This window comes from Biomphalaria glabrata, chromosome 6 (assembly GCF_947242115.1).
Source record: "Biomphalaria glabrata chromosome 6, xgBioGlab47.1, whole genome shotgun sequence".
NCBI lineage: Eukaryota > Metazoa > Mollusca > Gastropoda > Planorbidae > Biomphalaria > Biomphalaria glabrata.
The window spans coordinates 5813661-5832210 of record NC_074716.1 but is presented as its reverse complement, the minus strand read 5'-3'; the positions used below and the strand labels follow the sequence as shown (position 1 = coordinate 5832210).

At 38.8% G+C, this 18550-nt stretch overlaps 1 protein-coding gene across 3 annotated transcripts; it reads right to left on the bottom strand.

Moving 5' to 3' along the window:
* Nucleotides 1-454: 454 nt before the first annotated feature.
* LOC106060621 (uncharacterized) lies at nucleotides 455-10931 on the bottom strand. Of its 3 annotated transcripts, none has more exons than XM_056033426.1 (5): nucleotides 10838-10931; nucleotides 7566-7940; nucleotides 4725-4838; nucleotides 2591-2620; nucleotides 455-1326 (listed from the first exon to the last, which is right to left on the bottom strand). In XM_056033426.1, the coding sequence occupies exons 2-5, from the start codon at nucleotides 7879-7881 to the stop codon at nucleotides 1193-1195; spliced, it is 594 nt and encodes a 197-aa protein (XP_055889401.1). In that variant the 5' UTR covers nucleotides 7882-7940; nucleotides 10838-10931; the 3' UTR covers nucleotides 455-1192. The 3 variants fall into 3 exon arrangements, with proteins under 3 accessions (XP_055889401.1, XP_055889402.1, XP_055889400.1); XM_056033427.1 differs by lacking the exon at nucleotides 10838-10931 and adding an exon at nucleotides 9538-9629; XM_056033425.1 differs by lacking the exon at nucleotides 10838-10931 and adding an exon at nucleotides 9464-9616 and having other exon boundaries at nucleotides 1018-1326.
* Nucleotides 10932-18550: the final 7619 nt, after the last annotated feature.

The following is an 18550-nucleotide window of genomic DNA, read 5'->3' as shown; positions in this document are numbered from 1 at the left end:
AGTCCAAGCTAATTTGACCTGCGGGCCATTTTAACTTCCGACACTCGTGTCGCGGGCTACATGACTGAAATGTACGAAAACGTAATGAAATTGACCTGAAACAAATTTTACGAGAAACCCGTGGATCTAGTACTTACATTAATTAATGGGATCTTTGAGGTTTAACTTTTTTTTTTTACATGTTGAAAACTTTGTTGAAATAATCTGCCAAGCGATGGAGTAAAATTACTGATTACCTCGACAGTTGGACACCAAACGCATCAGAAACCTTGTTGAATCTCATGATACCTTTTACGAAACAACATTTAGACTACATCGAAACCCTAACTCATATTCACAACAATGCAGACAACCAAATTGTGGGCCAGGTTTTACGGTAATGCCAGGGCCTTTTTTTGGAGCCCTAGATCGCCCCTGATTGGTTGCCACGTCTTACAGACCTGTGAGATGGGAACGAGCCATTGGGCATCATGGCTCATAGGTTGTGACGTTGCAGGTCAGCGTTCAGGCCTTTGGTGACGACTGGTCTTGGTTGAACTCAACATGAAACATAGAATGAGCTACTTTGTTCTTCTTGTCCCAAGGAGTTAAGGCATTATTTGCTTAACTCTTTCTCTCCTAACTGACGATACCAGCGTTGATTCCACCAGAATGTGGTAAATAATTACGGAGAGAAAGAGTTAAGAATAATTCCCTATGTCTTACTTCGACTATGTTTGAAACTGCACTGATAGAAAAAAATTCACCGTCAAATACGTAATTTTGTGTGTATTCTACAATGAAGTTTTGATTAGGTTTTATATTTCCAGTCGCCCCAAGATTAAATGTATTGTATGTGGTGACTATACATTAAAAGAAGATCGGGACAAAAAAAATTACAAAGAGTCGATAAAAAACTTGAAGACACTAGGGTATATTTCTGTCCTCTATAATTATTTGTCCTCCTTTCTGTCCTTTTTTGTCCTCCTGCTATTCTTGGTCCTCCTTTCTGTTTTTCTTCGTAATACATTGTCCTTCTTTTTGTCCTTCTTCGTAATTCTTTGTCCTCCTTTTTGTCCTTCCTTCGGGGTATAAGTGACTTGTAGCCCCATCGCTTGCACACTCACAGATAAAAATCAAAAAGTTTCATATCAACAACACGTTTTATTTTAATACACGTTTAATTACAATCTATACAATGTACTGTAATAACTCAGACCTCTTCTTCTGACGACCTTGACCTCTTACTTTGGTGCCGTTGCTCTTTACTCTGGAGACCTTGACCTCGTACGGTGAGAACAATGGCGACAATAAAGATCGCTATTATCATTGGAGGTAAAATAAACGCTGTGGATAAAATGGTGAGATAAGTGAACATGCAGTAAGATAATGAACGCGATAAAACAGAATTGAAACAATCTGTTCAGTCATGATTTAGGTGTCAAGCTCTGTTTAACAGATTCTCACATTATTGGCAGTGATTTATAAACAAAAGGGGCGCATTTGTAAGTGATATCCAGCTGTCTCATTATGAAACCACATGCAGGCAGGTGCTCTTTTTTAAGTCAAGTAAAGCAAAAAGAAGATGTCGCCTAAAGTTTGTCATAAAAGCGTTTCCGTGGGCCCACATCTTTTACGTCGACACCCTTCAGCTCACCCTTCAGCTTTTGGCATACGTTCGTCCCCTGTACTGGATACGTGTCCTGCCCAGCGTAACTGTCGGATTATAAGAAAGCCCAATATACTTTCCATACCAGCGTTAGCAAGGGCATCGCTGTTTGTAGTGTTTGCAATACCTAAAAAGATTCAAAGATAAAGATTTCTTATTCCATATTCCTTCATCCCTAGTGCCATACGGAATGGGTTGCTTGAATCAGCCAGGAAAACTAAACCTACTCGCAGATATTAAGCAACTGATTAAAGTGCATGGCTAGAATAACAAATGAAATTCATAGAATGTATTTTTTTATATTTTTTCGAAGTAAAGTCTGCAATTTAAAAATAAAATAAGAAATTTGGCATTTTTATTTATTGAACGCTTGTTCATTATACATGATTATATTGGGCAAAGTGTGACAAGAGAATTTATGTATGGTATTAATATCTATCTAAAAATAATATTTTCATTCTCCAGTTACCTGAATAATTTCAATGCGTTATGAAAATGGTGAAATCGATTTTAATAAGTATCGAATGGAATTATTTTATAAAGAAAATGTAAATTAAATAAAAAAGAAACTATTTGAACAATAATACAAACATTAAGAAGAAATCAAATTGATGACATTAAATAAATTAGTATGTAAAGTAAAGCAGTTTCCCTTTCAGACCTGGCGATCTATAGGGCAGATAATGTCAAGGTCATTTGTTAACAAGGGTGTCATGTTGCCAGCAAAACGGCCAACCGCCTTTATTTTTTCCTAACTAATTCTCAGTCTTCACCAGGATTTGAACACGTTGGCACCGGTTCAGAAGCCAAGCGCTTTATCACTCGGCCACCGCGCCTCTGAAAGAAAGTTCCCATTTCAGACCTGGCAATTTATTGGGCAGATGATGTTAAAAGGTCATCTGTAGTACTATAATTATTTGGATATTTGTCAAAACTACTTACGCATGGCTATTTTTAGCTCTGTGACAAAGTCTGTGTAAAAGAAACATAATATTTAATTAAATGCGACCATGAAATATGTAAATACAAAAATCCAATACAGAATAAATTTAAATTAATTTCATTAAAATTATGTTATTATAGTATAGATTTATACGACTCGGATACACAACCGTGTCTTATAAAACTGATGGCACTAATAATCATGAATGACCGTTAATATTTATATGTAAATGAAACCTAGTCGCGGTATATCTCGCAGCTATGGTCGAAATGATGTAGCCTTACCAGCCATTCCCGCACCTTTACGCTGCGGATGTGTCCAAAAGAATTTGTAAGTACCCGAAACAATTTGGGACCAGCGGCGACTTAATTCATCCGGATATTGCGATTTGTGCTGCAAGCTGCTAAAAGTTGCCGGTTCCTGAAGCTTCCTCAGGGTTACTCTCATCTAAGACTTTTCCAAGTTCGAGTTATAGAAACATGGCAGCAAAGTTTGGATTCCGAGTTTTCCTTCTTCTAAGCCAAGGAGAACGAGCCTCTTCTTTCTGCTGATATAGATCTTCTAAAGGCGTGGAAGACACCAGAACAGCTTTTGTTAGCACGCGGCACCCAAACACGTTCTAGCTACTCACGTATCAGAAACCCCATTAGTAAACGAAACATGCTGTGATTACTTCCCTTAGAGCACGCGAAAGGAAGCGAGCAGTGCGTTTTAAGGACACCTTGTCCCCGAACAAGGACAGACCGATTGCCGCACATGGACCAGTTCTCTCTCTCTCTCTCTTTCAAATCCTTGTCCTGATCGCCATTCATGCAGAACGCGACATTCATAGAGAATGTGGTCCACTGTTTCAACTCCCACGATGCAGTGGCGACACCTTGTGTCGTAGTTTTCTCGAAGCTGTCCGAAGTGAACACCAACTGGACAGTGACCGACTCGGAACTGGGCTAGGACGGCCTGCTTAGCACGATTTAGTTTACCACCACGCATCCTTCGGCCTGGTTTACTTTACTTCCTAGGAAGCTCACGGCCTTTATCGGAAGCGTACCAGCTATCGTACCAAAGTGCCAACAGTCGGTTGTCGGCAAGGAAAAGTAAACCTTTCGCCAGTGCACGGTACATTATTTACAAGGTACTCACGTCTTTCGTCCGAAATAAACCAAGTTTTCGATTTTCTCTGAATGTTTCGAAAGAAAGCGATTCTCTGCCGTCCTTTTAAAATTACACGATAATTTGAGGTCAGTCTTTATATCTTTGTTGGTTTTGGCAAAATATGTAGGTCACAGTTGGGGCTGCTTAGTGCTCATTAATCTTCAAACTCAAAGGAAAGCTTTATTATATATCTTAATATTATAAAACATCTTAAGTATAGTCATTATTTTGACCGTGAAAACAACTCCGCCAGACTCAATATCTGCGCCACACATGAAGGCCAGAAGTTGGGATTGTTTGAGACCTCCGATTTGAGACGCATGCCATTAGGAAGCTTTTTGTAGGTGGTAAAGTGCCACATTACAAGTCCGGCAATGACAACCTCACTATCAGAAGAAGTGGCGAAGGCGAGTAACTTGCGCCTAAACCATTAAGCTTCGGGAAGGAGGGGCCCATGACTGGCTACCCACCTAGGAAAAGGAAAACTCTGAATTTAAAAAACTGCTACCTTGCAGTTATACCCAATTATGGGCAATGCTTTGGGAGTCAACCCTGAGGAAAAATCAGGAGCCTGTGACCCATAGGAAGTGTGCAGCGCTCAGTGTTACACTCTGGCAGAGCCAGTGACGACGCTGACCCCAAACTGTGTCGGTACTTGCCGCTCCTTTGGATACATCCGCTGCGGGGAGAGGGGGAAACTGATGTGTGGGCGACAACGTTCCAAAACAGCTAATGCCCAGGCATTCATCTCATCATCCATGAGAGGATTCATAGTCACTGAAGGAGGCCATCTATATTGACCATTTCTATAAAACAACCCGAGTGAAATGTTAAAGTAACGATACACTGACAGTGGTACTTACTGACGTAGTGTACTAATCTTTATCGAGAGGTACTTGTTCAAAATGTCTGAGAACCGTTGACCTATTTCTTTAAACAGATCGCGATAAAAATGTTATTTGTATTGTCACACTAGCCTACCACTGGTTCCAGTGTCAGTTTCTGGTGGGTTAGCTTCAGTAGATGGCAGTAGTACAGTTGATCTAGTGCTCATTATTATTGTTGTTACAGCTGGTATTGTTGTGGTTCCTTCATCTGTTAGGATACACAAACTTATATCAAACAAAATACAAACTTAAGAATAAAACACACACTTACCTAACACATAAAACATAAATTTGAATTAAACATAAAACTTAATTAATACATAAGATAAAAACATATGCTTCCGTGAGAATACCAGATTACAGATAGCACATGTCATTGAAATTATTTTTCTATATGATTCGATAATATTTCAGCAAGACTCTTTAATGTTTAATATAAAATGTTCCCCTTTCAGACCTTGCAATATATAGGGCAGATAACGTTTCTGTTTCTTTGGCTAATAATTAACGGTATTCATCTGTCATGGTATGTATCTGTACTTCTGTCACGGTATATGTCTGTTCTTCTTTCAAGGTATGTATCTGTACTTCTGTCACGGTATATGTCTGTTCTTATTTCAAGGTATGTATTTGTTCTTCTGTCTCGGTATGTATCTGTTCTTCTTTCAAGGTATGTATTTGTTCTTCTGTCTCGGTATGTATCTGTTCTTCTTTCAAAGTATGTATTTGTTCTTCTGTCACGGTATGTATCTGTTCTTCTTTCAAGGTATGTATTTATTCTTCTGTCACGGTATGTATCTGTTCTTCTTTAAAGGTATGTATTTGTTCTTCTGTCACGGTATGTATCTGTTCTTCTTTCAAGGTATGTATTTGTTCTTCTGTCACGGTATGTATCTGTTCTTCTTTCAAGGTATGTATTTGTTCTTCTGTCACGGTATGTATCGGTTCTTCTTTCAAAGTATGTATTTGTTCTTCTGTCACGGTATGTATCTGTTCTTCTTTCAAGGTATGTATTTATTCTTCTGTCACGGTATGTATCTGTTCTTCTTTCAAGGTATGTATTTATTCTTCTGTCACGGTATGTATCTGTTCTTCTTTCAAGGTATGTATTTGTTCTTCTGTCACGGTATGTATCTGATGTTCTGACACAGTATGCATCTGTTCTTCTGTCACGGTATTTACCATTTGTTCTGTCACACTATATATCTGACATATTAGAGACTTTTTTTTTAGAATGTATTTTAGAAGAGAAATTTGTCTCACAGTAAGTGTAAACAATGTTGTTAATATCAGTTGAGTTTCACGTGGAAGGTCTTACACTATTTACATACCAGTTATCTACAATCAAATCTTTGATTGTACGTATTTAGTTCGCTAGTCTCCCCTAGGACAATTCGATTCCCGGAAACACTCGATTTTCCCATTCACTCTCATTTTCCGCTAAAAGTTATAAATATAGCAAAAGAAAAGAAAATCAGCTTTTGGCTACAGGAGGTTGTCTTCAACAAAAGCTTGAACACAAGACTTGATTTTATCTCTCGTAAATTTAAAAGTATGCACAGGAATAGAGTTGACAAGGGAGCGGCTGCAAAAGTTTTTTAAAAAAGCAAGTTAAGTTGAAAGGAAACTATCATCCAGGTTACCCAACTCCATTTTGAATTGGTAAAGTGTTTGGATTCTGAACCGGCGAGGCCGGGTTCGAATCCTTGTGAAGACTGGTATTTCTACTTTCGGGATCTTTATGTCGCCTCTGAGTCCACCCAGCTCAGTAATGGGTACCTGACATTCATTGGGGAAAAAGTAAAGGCGGGTGGTCATTGTGCTTGCCCACTTGTTAACAAAGAACCACAGATATAGATGACCTTTACATCATCTGCCCCATAGATCGCTAGGTCTGAAAGGGGAACTTTTTTGAACTACGATAATAACAAATTTTTTTGTAATTATGTTTTTAAAAATATGCTAAACTACACAGAGACACAAACTTAAAGGCACATTTCTTATTCCATTTAATAGGAAACAATTGTAAAAGTACTCCTTCTTCCTGAGTTTCATTAGAAAATGCAACGGGTTGCCTGAATCAGCCAGGAAAACCAACGACTTATTAGAGTTTAAGTCCCTAATTCACATGCACGACTAGAGTAACACATGGATACGTGTTGTAAGACATTATCTAATGTTGGAACTGACGGTCGAATTATATTTGTAGAAATAGATTTGACCTAATTTTTAATTTGAATTTCATATGCAAATACATGTATAATTAATTATTCAATATACATGCATCTTGCAGCACAACGTATTGATGCAGTAAAAGTTTTCACTTGCGCTTTTTGCGAATTACGATATGTGTCTCCGAGGAAGTAGCCACTTATGTTGTTTTTTTTATTATTTTTTTTTTACATTACAAAGCTTAGAACATGTCTCCAAACAGAACCCCCAGAATCTATGTTCTTTTGACACAGAGGAGACTACATTGGCTCGGACATGTCACCCGCATGCCAGATGGAAGAATCCCTAGGGGCATCCTGTTTGCTGACCCTGCGAAGAAAGATCTAAGTCCTCCCAAGACTAACCTACAGAGATGTCTGCCTACGAGGCATGAGAACTGCAGTCATCAATCAAAGTATGTGGGAGCAAAGAGCACTAGATCCGACACCATGGAAACAGACTATGCGTGCTGTTACAAACCTAGCCGAGATCACATGAAATGAAGTGGCTATAGTCTAGAAGCGACATGATTAGTCACATCCGACCCTGCCTCTAATCGAGAAGAAACAAAAACCAGTGATTCATCTGGATGCATCATTTTGTCTTTTGAGACAGGAGGAGCTCTACTATATTTTTCTTTTTATTCATAAAAATATCACACAATTTAAACATAAAATATCATTTTCTTTAAGACGCGTTATAAAAGATCTTAATGAATACTTACCATTTATAGTTAGCAGCGCATGTGTTATTATTAAAGGCTTAGATGTTTCTCTAACTAAACAGAAGTAGGATGTTGTATTATCTGAGTATTGCAGGTTTTCAATCATCATTGCCACAGATCCTTCAAGAGAAGAGTTAATGTAGTGTCGACTTTGAGCTAATGTACCTCTCAAACACCTGTAAGGAGGCCCAGTGTTAATGGCACAATAGAAATATACTTGTTCGATTCTGTCATTTGGTGAGAAGAACAACATGCCTGGGGATTCTCCAGACTCGACCATCCAACTGCATTGTAACGTCGTGGTTGTTTTGTCCATAGTGTCTTTGATCCAGGATGTCGTGACACCAATGGCATTGGCCTGAACTAATACAGCAGCTGAAATGAAACAAAATATGTAATGATTAGATTCTGCTGTTTCTCGAACGAACGTTAATGAGCATGAGCTCCCCTTGACGAGAAGAACTGTACATTCATGCCTTCCTTAGCCAGCCGTGTAGACTGAAGGAGCGTGGTATACTCTCCCAGAAATATTCGGGTAAAAACGTCTCACGGCATTCTGAGCTAAAAGGGCAAAAGAACGCAGCACTGCAGGCTCCAAACTTGCAGGAAATTACAGACTTAATTTCTGCTAGATAATTTATTTTCATGTCGGACTCAGGAAATCCATTTCATATTCTAATATGGAGAACAGAATGTGCTTTTATCTTTATGTCTTTCTTGGTATTTGATTAGTGTTTTGTGTATCATTGTTACTTCTCTTTTTATTCCTCTTAGTGAAAGTTCCCTTTTCAGACCTTGCGATTCCCTTTTCAGACCTACAGGGCAGATGATGCTAAGGTGATCCGTTTCTTTGGCCAGCACAACGACAAACCGCATTTACATTTCCCCAACTAATGTCAGGTGAAGTCCCATAATCCTCAAATTCAAAATCCCAGTCTTCACAGAGATTCGAATCCAGGACCCAAGGTTCAGAAGCCAAGCGTTTAACCACTCAGCCACCGCGCCACTGTCTTAAAGTGCCTCTAAACTTAGTGATTCTACTAATGGGTGTTGCTCTAGCTACGTCTAGTCAAATGTGAATATTCGTTTGTTAATAATCTCACGGCTCTAATTACATATGTTCTAGTTTCCATATCTTTTCACAAACAAAGTACATATATTCTAATAATAATTTTATGTTCTTGTTAAATATGAAAAAAAATTGTTTTTAATAAGCCCTATTGCTTTTTTTTTTTTTATTTCCTCAATATTGAAACGATATGTTTAATTTTAATTTACTATCAATTATATATTTTTAGATATTAGTCTGTGTAACTGGTTTACCAAGAATACTTTTAGTAGATTATTTCTTCTTTCTCTTATTTTACTACGACTATGGTTCATCTCTTAACTCTTTCTCTCCGTAATTATTCTCCACGGTCCGATGGAATTCTTCATTTTAGTATTTTTTTTACCCTGTTATGATTAAGCTTGAATAACTTTGTCGATTGCTATCAGAAAGTGTTTTATTTGGTCTAGAATTTAAGGTCTCTTTGCTCTTTTATATGACACAAAAGTAGAGTTCATAAAATCAAACATTAATTTAATTTAATAATGTCAAATCAACGATGGTATCGTCAATTAGGAAAGAAAGAGTTAATATTGTAAAAACGGTAGTCGCATGTTGCTAAAGACTAGATTCTAGTTAGGTTAAAATATAACTTTGAATAAGCTCGAGCAAATGGATCCAAACTAATCATAGATATATGGAAATGGCTGATGCGCCATAATATAGCCTACTTTCATTTCCATGACTCGATTCGTAACAGAACTATAATAGAAACAGTTAAAAACGTAGGTTACCATACATTTATCCCTGCTCTAAACAAGATTGTAAATTAATTAACATAGAGACTCACACGTGATGATTGCGCTAAACCACAGACAATGCTCAGGCATGCTTGGTTTTAGTCTTAACTAGTGTAGACAGTACCTGGAAGTCCAATCAATAACACAACATTCCCACTACTGTATGTCCCGCTCGTACTTTAAACAAGGTAAACATATAGTATAACTTTCGAAAACTAATTTTAAAAACAAACTCTTTCTATACCTTGCTTGGCTGAGTCACTTTATCTCTATACGATCTACAAATAGGATATAATATTGATGCACAAACTACGTCCTGTAGATATATCCGTTCCTGATTCTGGGATAACCTATTGATAAAAAACTTTTTTAAAAAGTAAAGTCCCCCTTTCAGCTTTGTGGTCTATAGGGCAGATGATCATCTGTTTCCATGGCCTACGGTTAACTAGGGTGTCATGTGACCAGCACAACGACCAACCGCCATAACTTTTCCCCAACTAACGTCAGGTACCCATTAGAGCTGGGTGGACTCAGAGGCGCCCGAAGGACCTGAAATTAAAAATCCCAGTCTTCACCAGGATTTGAACCTCGGACCACGGTTCGGAAGCCAAGCGCTTTACCGCTCAGCCACCGCGCCTCTTTGCTGCCTCAAAATGACTTATTAAACCACAGAAATTCTGTTCGTATAGGCCCGACTACTCTTTGCAGTAATATGGCCAGGGCCGAATTTAAGGGAGGGCAAGCAAGAGCTACAGCCCCGGGGTATTTACAAGAAAGAAATCCTTCACTAAAGAAATATGTCGGGATTTCGACGGTTCAGAAAGTTGTTTTTTTCTCATTCGTAACGCTAACATTTTAAATATTACGTCTGGTAGCAACAATGTCGTGACTAAGAAGTGTCTGACTGAAGTAGCATGCTTGGAATATGTAAATAGCTGTACAGCTCCAGATTAACGGCATGCGTCTACCAAGGGCCTTACCCTCTACAAAACCAAACATTTTCACTTTAAAAAAAAAATTGTATATTAAATTATTAAATGAACGTGAGATTAAATACATACGTACTCTATTTTTTTCTAAAATATAGCATGGATATACTACTACTACTACTAATAATAATAATAATAATAATAATAATAATAGGGCGGTACTGCTGCAGACCTGCCACATCACTAGAAAATTCCTCGGTGGAAACTGATAAAGGAATACGAAGAATTTTGTTTCCGTTTTAGCGAAACTCGATCCTGGCAGCGCCAGAGAATGACTACTCGTTCGTTTCTAACATATAATAATTATATTAATAATAATAATAATCTTTATTGTCCGTCAGGAAATTAGTCTTATAATTTGTGCATTACACCAAACAAAACATTATAACTATAAAAATAAATTGTACATTCACACCAGACTCACTCACAACTTACATATGAAAAGTTTACATCAGATTGTTCCTATTTAATGATTTGATTGCCAGTGGAACAAAGGAGTTTTTGTGTCTGTTTGTCTTTGCTATCGGTGTCTTGTATCTGTTTTAAGATGGTAGTGGATCTTTATAAAAGCGTTCGAAAGAGTGTAGGGGCCTCCTAAAAAAAAAAGCTTGCCCCGGGGCCTCCGCTTACTTAAATCCGGCCCTGGATGTGGCCCTTGATAAGACGAAGGTGAAGGTATAAGACCACTAGACCGAAAAAAAGTTGACTACATTGGGTTATATTATTTCAATATAGGACTGATGTGTACATTGTTCCTGCTTAATGATTTTGTTTCATTTTATTTAATATGTTTGGTATGTAAGATAGGACTACCGTATGTACATAATATGTCTACTCCTCCTCAAATGTACTGTAAGAGATAAACGTCTGTTATTATCATATTTAAATCTATTTTCGTTCTACAAAGTAGTCCACATATTTTGTATCCATAGCTTTATGAAACAATATTTGTTGTAAAGTAAAACTATTTAAGTCTTACAATATTAAACATTTTTATAGTTTCAGAAATTTTAATACATATAGCCGATATTTCTATTGAGAAATTGAGAAATTGAATGCTGGGAATGTTTCTTTCCTTCTTTCTCTTTCTCTCTCTCTCTCTCTCTCTCTCTCTCTCTCTCTCTCTATCTATCTATGTAGCTATCTATCTATCAATGGTATGGATGGAGTGCTGTAGGTGCTGGTTCGAACTCGCCAAAAGCAAAAGAAACGAATCTGCATCAGCCAAGAGAAAGAAAGCTGCCCTGTCAGCTAGCCCTAGGACAGATGCATATAGATGCACAAACTGTGGCAAACTCTGCCGCTCCAGAATTGGCTTGATCAGTCACTTTAGATTCTGCCCCGTCTCAAGACGTAACCAAAGCCAGTGACTCACCTAAGCGCATCCATTGTCTTCCGAGACAGAAGGAGGGGCCATATATATATATATATACAGTGCCGGATTTAAATAAGTGGAGGCCGCGGGCACAAATTTTGATGCGGCCCCTACACTTTTTCTAAAACTTTAATTAAAATCTACTTTTAAATAAAAATACTAAGTAAGACAGTACTTATATGTATAATTTAATTCTCCTTTGTTAAAAAAAAAGTATTATGCATATTTTAATAACAAAACAAAATAATGTTTAGTGTTAACGCAATGCAGTAAATCCGTAGTATATTATCAGGATAGGAGCCCACTAAAAGCGGACACTTTGTAACCCACGATAGTCTTGCCAACTGTAAAATTTTAAAGTATTGTCTGTATCGATGTGAAATTTTGGTTATAAGTAAAGATTCTGATCTGTCGAAATATGGATTTTGTTTCTCTTTATTATTGATGGTCTGTTACTTGACAACTTGGGGATGGTAATTTCTGGTTAGGCGTTATGCCTACCAATATCCTGTGACTCGTCTGTTTAGGCGAGAAGGCAAGTAGCTTTCGGGCAAATGCCGGGTGGACCGGTACCCTATTGGGCAGGTAGGGTCACCAAAAGGGGCGCATAAATGCCAGTAAATTGTTTAAAGATTTTGCAATGTTCTCTTTAAAAACAACACTTTGAGAGTCGTAAATTAAAAAAACAAAAAAATCGTATACACTTTCAAGTCTAATACTAATCTAAAACATTGTGAATAACTACATCAGTATTTAGTGCTTCGGGCCGAGACCATTCGTCGTAGAAGGCCTCAACTCTGACCTGCGACGTCACAACCTGTGGGCAGTGGAGACCAATACCTCGTTGCAATGTCGTTCTGACGTTTCAAAATCATCTAATATATTATTCATATAGCTAACTACTTTCGATACATTATTAAACCTACACAATGTTCTTGAGGACAGGTACAATTGGGCGCCCGTCATAATGTAAATAATTTGTAGTCGGATTGTATAGAAATGCTCGGGCCAATTTTGACACTCAGTCCGTCCCTGGAAAAGACTTTGAATTGTCCCTCACCATGACACTTGCTCTGTAGAGCGAATAGTTGTAGTAGGCACACTATTGAAAGATCAATAAGGAACACAGATATTGAAACGTAAAAAAAAATGAATATTTTAATGAGGCGATTAACTAGAAATACTTGGCTTGGCTTGGCTACCTAGAAGGGGGCTCGAGGTTCGACACCCGACTCGGGCAGAGTTGTGTTTACTGAGCGCCTAAAGGCAGCACGGAAAACCAACTCCTAGATACCCCCCTCCCCCCACTGGTCCACAAATAAGATTGGACCAAAAGCGCTCTGAGCATGCTATAAGCATGAAAGTAGCGCTATATAAAAGCTATAATAATACTAGCTTGGATAAAAATATAGACTATTTACAATGATGGGATATGGTACATCACTCAATTGCCTTATGGCTTTATTGTCTCTTGAAGGACAATATTAGAGTTCCTGGTGGTCCAGTTGTTAGCTGGCTCAGAGCAATATAATTATTGAATGGTAAAAATTTCCTGTGGTCCAATCGTTTTCCGGGTCAGGGCAGTATAGATGCTGGATTGTTCCACTGTGTAGTCAGTCCAGTTGCCTGAGCGTAAATTATGCAGAAATGCAGTAGGTCCTAGGGAGGCTTGGTGATGTCGCCAGGTGCTGGGTTAAGCTGGAGCAGGAAGGTTGGATGACGTCTGCTATGGTTGCAGAGTTAAGCAATGAATAAAAAACCAGGCACCCTGGAAAGAAGAATTCCATAAACACAAAATATCCGAGTTACAGGGGAAGATGTCGATAAAGTAGCGAAAGGATTTCGGATTTCTCCGACCTACCCTCTTTATAGAAGTGATGTTACTGGTCATCTTCCTCACAGGAAGTATTACGCCATAGGGACGTAATAAAACTGACCTCCGAGGAGGGAGTGGTTTGATAAGAAATAGAAGAGTTAGGAGTAAATAGGGCTCCGTGGTGTGACCACACTATAGGTGTGAATGTCAATCTTCAGCCAAGGTCAATGGTGTGGCCACACTATAGATGTGAATGTCAATCTTCAGCCAAGGTCAATGGTGTGACCACACTATAGGTGTGAATGTCAATCTTCAGCCAAGGTCAATGGTGTGACCACACTATAGGTGTGAATGTCAATCTTCAGCCAAGGTACGTGGTGTGACCATACTATAGGTGTGAATGTCAATCTTCAGCCAAGGTCAATGGTGTGGCCACACTATAGATGTGAATGTCAATCTTTAGCCAAGGTCCATGGTGTGACCACAATATAGGTGTGAATGTTAATCTGTTGCCAAGGTCCATGGTGTGACCACACTATAGGTGTGAATGTTAATCTGTTGCCAAGGTCCATGGTGTGACCACACTATAGGTGTGAATGTCAAATCATTAACCAAGGTCCATTGTGCAACCACACTATAGGTGTGAATGTTAATCTGTTGCCAAGGTCCATGGTGTGACCACACTATAGGTGTGAATGTTTATCATTAGCCAAGGTCCGTGGTGTGACCACACTGTATGTGTGAATTTCAATCTTCAGCCAAGGTTCGTGGTCTGACCACACTGTATGTGTGAATGTCAATCTTTAGCCAAAGTCCATGGTCTGACCACAATGTATGTGTGAATGTCAATCTTCAGCCAAAGTCCATGGTGTGACCACACTGTATGTGTGAATGTCAATCTTTAGCCAAAGTCCATGGTGTGACCACACTGTATGTGTGAATGTCAATCTTCAGCCAAAGTCCATGGTGTGACCACACTGTATGTGTAAATGTCAATCTTCAGCCAAAGTCCATGGTGTGACCACACTCTATGTGTGAATGTCAATCTTAAACCAAGGTCCGTGGTGTGACCACACTATAGGCGTGAATGTCAATCTTCAACCAAGGTCCGTGGTGTGACCACAATGTATTTGTGAATGCCAATCTTCAGCCAAGGTCGATTAGTCTGGCGATTAAGACGAGGGATGGACAGAAAATCAAATGTGACACTCCGTTTTACACAGCAAGAAATAATTAGAAATATTGTGTGTGTGTTTCAGTGAAGATCGATTTTTTTTGTTCAGCAGGCGTCCCGTCAAAGGTCCCATTTCTTGTGTAGGCCACTGGGCCTTCTTTCCCTTAAATCTAGTCCTGGCTCAATCTAATTTTTACGTTCACCATCCCGCTTGCATTCACACGAGTATATTGATACTAGTTCGACTTTTATAGGTCTCTAAATATACAGGTTGTTTGTTAATCTCTTAATTTGTAAAGAGAATTGAAAGTCATAGAAGCACATTTTACGGGTATAAGCGGATCCATTATTTCGGAATATGTGACTAGTATTACAGAGTTAAGTATGTAAAGACTTACTAGTATTTTATGTGGTCCATTCGGCAACCCCGTCGGCCCACCGGGCTTTTACCCGGTCACCCATATAGCCAGTCCGCCTCTGATGTAAGGACAGGTATGAATGGATGCGCCACATCTTACGGTTCGAATCGTTTTAATATCTCATGGCCGATTTTAATACTCAATCCGCCTCTGATCTCAAGCCTTTATTTTAGTTTCTGTGTCATAAATACAATTACAGGATAGACGAGGATTAGCTATCTGGAGCTTGAGCCATATTTACCCAACAGGCCTAAAAATGCGCAATGTTGATTGATTGTTATTGGAGATATAGTCCTTAATATCTATCCCGTCGACACTGTTTTCCCAATACGTCTGTTTTAATATGGCAAATATTTGTTTTATGGTAACTTGGAGAATGGACTGGGGTGTTAAGAAGGTCAAGAGGTTAGGCAAAAGAAGAGCAGTGTACAAACAAAGAAAAGAAAGCAATGAAAAGAAAGGCTGGTGTAAGCTACAAGTACAAACATAATTTCTTTGAAAACTGCACAGATTTGAATTCTGAAAAATACTTGCTGATTCCTAAACTGTCCCACAACTAACCTCCAAGGGGATCATTAAAACAGTTTTAGACTTCAAGTACCAATAAGCATACAAATTATGTTTGTGTATGTATATAAAGCTTTAGAGGTGAGAGTTTTCGATACAGGGTAGGGGGAATATGTTTAAAATGATTTTTATATTAAAAGTTTATGTTTTAAATATGGTCAATGGCTTTGTGTAAGCATCATGAGGGCCAATGCACCAGCGACCTATATATTTATAAGTTTGCCACATTTTTAGACTTCAATTTATGTAAATTTTTGTGTTTCGTTTAAGCTCCTTTCTTTGAGCTTACAGTTTTTCTTGACGTTGCTGGCTGTGAAAGCTGATGTCCCACATCGCATTGCTCCCTTCCTCTTTTGAGCTTACAGAAAAACATTGACTCCATAACGCTTTCAACTTCTACACCGGTGACCTTACCTAGCGTATCGGTTTAACTAAGAAATTTGACTGTTCACAATCATAGCTTGCGTAAAAAAAATATTTTGGCATTATTGGTCAATTTGGGGGCGCGGTGGCTGAGTAGTTAAGAGCTTGGCTTCCAAACCTGGGGTCGTGGAATCTCGGTGAAGACTGGGATTTTTAATTTCGGTATTTTTAGGGAGCCCCTGAGTTCACCCAACTCGGGTACCTGACAATAGTTGTGGAAAGTACAGGAGGTTAGTCGTTTTGCTGGCCACGTGACACCCTGCTCGTTTTCCGTTGGCTATGAAAATAGATTACCTTAACATCATCTGCCCCATAAATTGCAAGGTCTGAAAACGGAGAATGTATTTGTCTATTACATCAATCAATTCAGGATTTCCTTATAACAAACTGTAATAATAAATAAATCTAAATCAATCCCATAAAGTAATTAAAGTGTGCCCCAAGGAACAGTCTTAAACCCACTCATTTTTGCAAAGTACATTAATGGCCTAACTACTCGCATTATCTCAGGGACAAAAGATAATTTGCAGATGATTGCATGATATATAGGACAATAAAAACAACACAAGATAATTGTAACTTTTAAAAAGATAAATTACAGAAATGGGAATCAAATCGGTGCATGTCTTGTCTTATCTTATTCTTATACCTCAAATAAGAAGATGATTTGGTCCTACGCGTTATGCATTTAGTCATGCATGTTAACCAATGACTTAAATTCTTCCAAGTCACTGGTTTTCCTGGCTGGCACAGGCAACCCATTCCATGCTCTTTATAGCACAGTGTTTAAGTCTCTAATCACATTGAACGATTAGACAGAGACACGGATGCGCGTAGCAAGTAATCGTAAAATCAAAGCATGGCTTAAACAAATGAAATCTTTGTGCCATATAAGTGTACTGGGATGAAAATTAAACAGAAAAATAAAAAATATTTGATTCTTAAAATAAAGTAAACAATTATAATCAATCATTTCATAATTTAAACAAATCTGTTTATTTATTTTCAATACCTTTTAGTACACCATATGTCTATGTGTGTTTATGTACAAGAAAAGAAAAAAGAGAGCATTCACAGCCTATTTCAAATCTTCAACAGCTTTAACTCTTTCTCTCCGTAATTATTTACCAAATTCTGGTGAAATCAACGTTGGTATCGTCAGTTAGGAGAGAAAGAGTTAATTTTAAATTGTGAAATAAAATCATGTTCAAAGTATAGAGATATTATCTGCCTTTCAAAGGCTGCAATGAGTTGGAGTAGGCTCTCGCTTACATTAGTCTGTGAATTAAAATGAAAAAGATATGTTAAACTTTTGTATGATTATATTCTAGGACAAATGTGTACAAAAGCTCCTTCTTCCTTAGGGCTATTAGAGCATGGAATGGGTGCCAGGGAAACCAACGACTTGGCATAGTTAATAATAATAATACGTCAATAATACGTCTCCAGCTCTAAGTACAGAAAACAACTATCAGAAATACGTGTACCGTCTCAAAAGACTTCAAGTTACTACCGTCTTCGACTGCTCAAAAGTTACAACTGACTAACAGTCAATTAAGTCATTGTTACTTCCTCTTTTATGTTGCTTGGTGCAAGTTTCCAGTCTACTTGTCGTTTTAAACTAAGCTCTAAGCACCCATTAGAGCAGGCAGGCTGTGGCGGATCAGCACCTAACTGACATGGGGCTACCCAGGTTGAGGCGGGCGGTAGCTGATCAGTGAGGCGCGAAGACCTCTCCCACCGTCAGAGACAACCCGTGGCGTCCATACATTACGCCAATCAAGTTGGACTTATAACCCGTAACTGTTGTCTCCCGTGTTGTTTTAGCCGCTTTGCAGCAGCACCAGAGTTTCCTCTCCGGGGCGCATTCCTGGGCCTTGGATAAAGGGGTCATGGGTGGCCCATGCGTCATGATCCCTCTCTCGACCTTGCTGATGTGATCCAAAGGAACGCATCGCATTACATTTGGCACCAACTCAGTTGCAGAAGCTGCCGGAGGGAATTTCGTAGATGATACTCCCAACGCCTAAGGGGCTTCACTCCTGATTTCTCCTCGAGGTTGTCTCCTGAAGCCTCAGTACCGCAAGGCAGCGGGGGTTTGAAGTCAGAGTACCCCTCTCCTAGATGAACTTCCTTACTAGGCTGACGAGCTCCATCTGCCCGAAGCTCCCGGTTTTGTGGCGCCAGGTATCCGCCTTCACCCCTTCACCTGTTAGTAAGAGCAGTTTCGCCGGGCTTAATATCTAAGCCACACGAGCAGGCCAGGTGCTGGACTTAGTTGTCAGAGGCTATTTGAGACGCATGCCATTAGGAGTACTTTATAGACAATGGGAGCTTAACCCCATTGACACCCCTGGCCATGACAACCTTTTAG

Coding starts and splice junctions, on each gene's coding strand:
- LOC106060621 (XM_056033425.1), bottom strand. CDS start 9,503: ATGCCTGAGCATTGTCTGTGGTTTAGCGCAATCATCACGT. Junction 4,839..7,565: donor TGCGCTGCTAACTATAAATG/GTAAGTATTCAT, acceptor GTATCCTAACAG/ATGAAGGAACCACAACAATA. Junction 1,327..2,590: donor AGAGCTAAAAATAGCCATGC/GTAAGTAGTTTT, acceptor TTTTATCCACAG/CGTTTATTTTACCTCCAATG.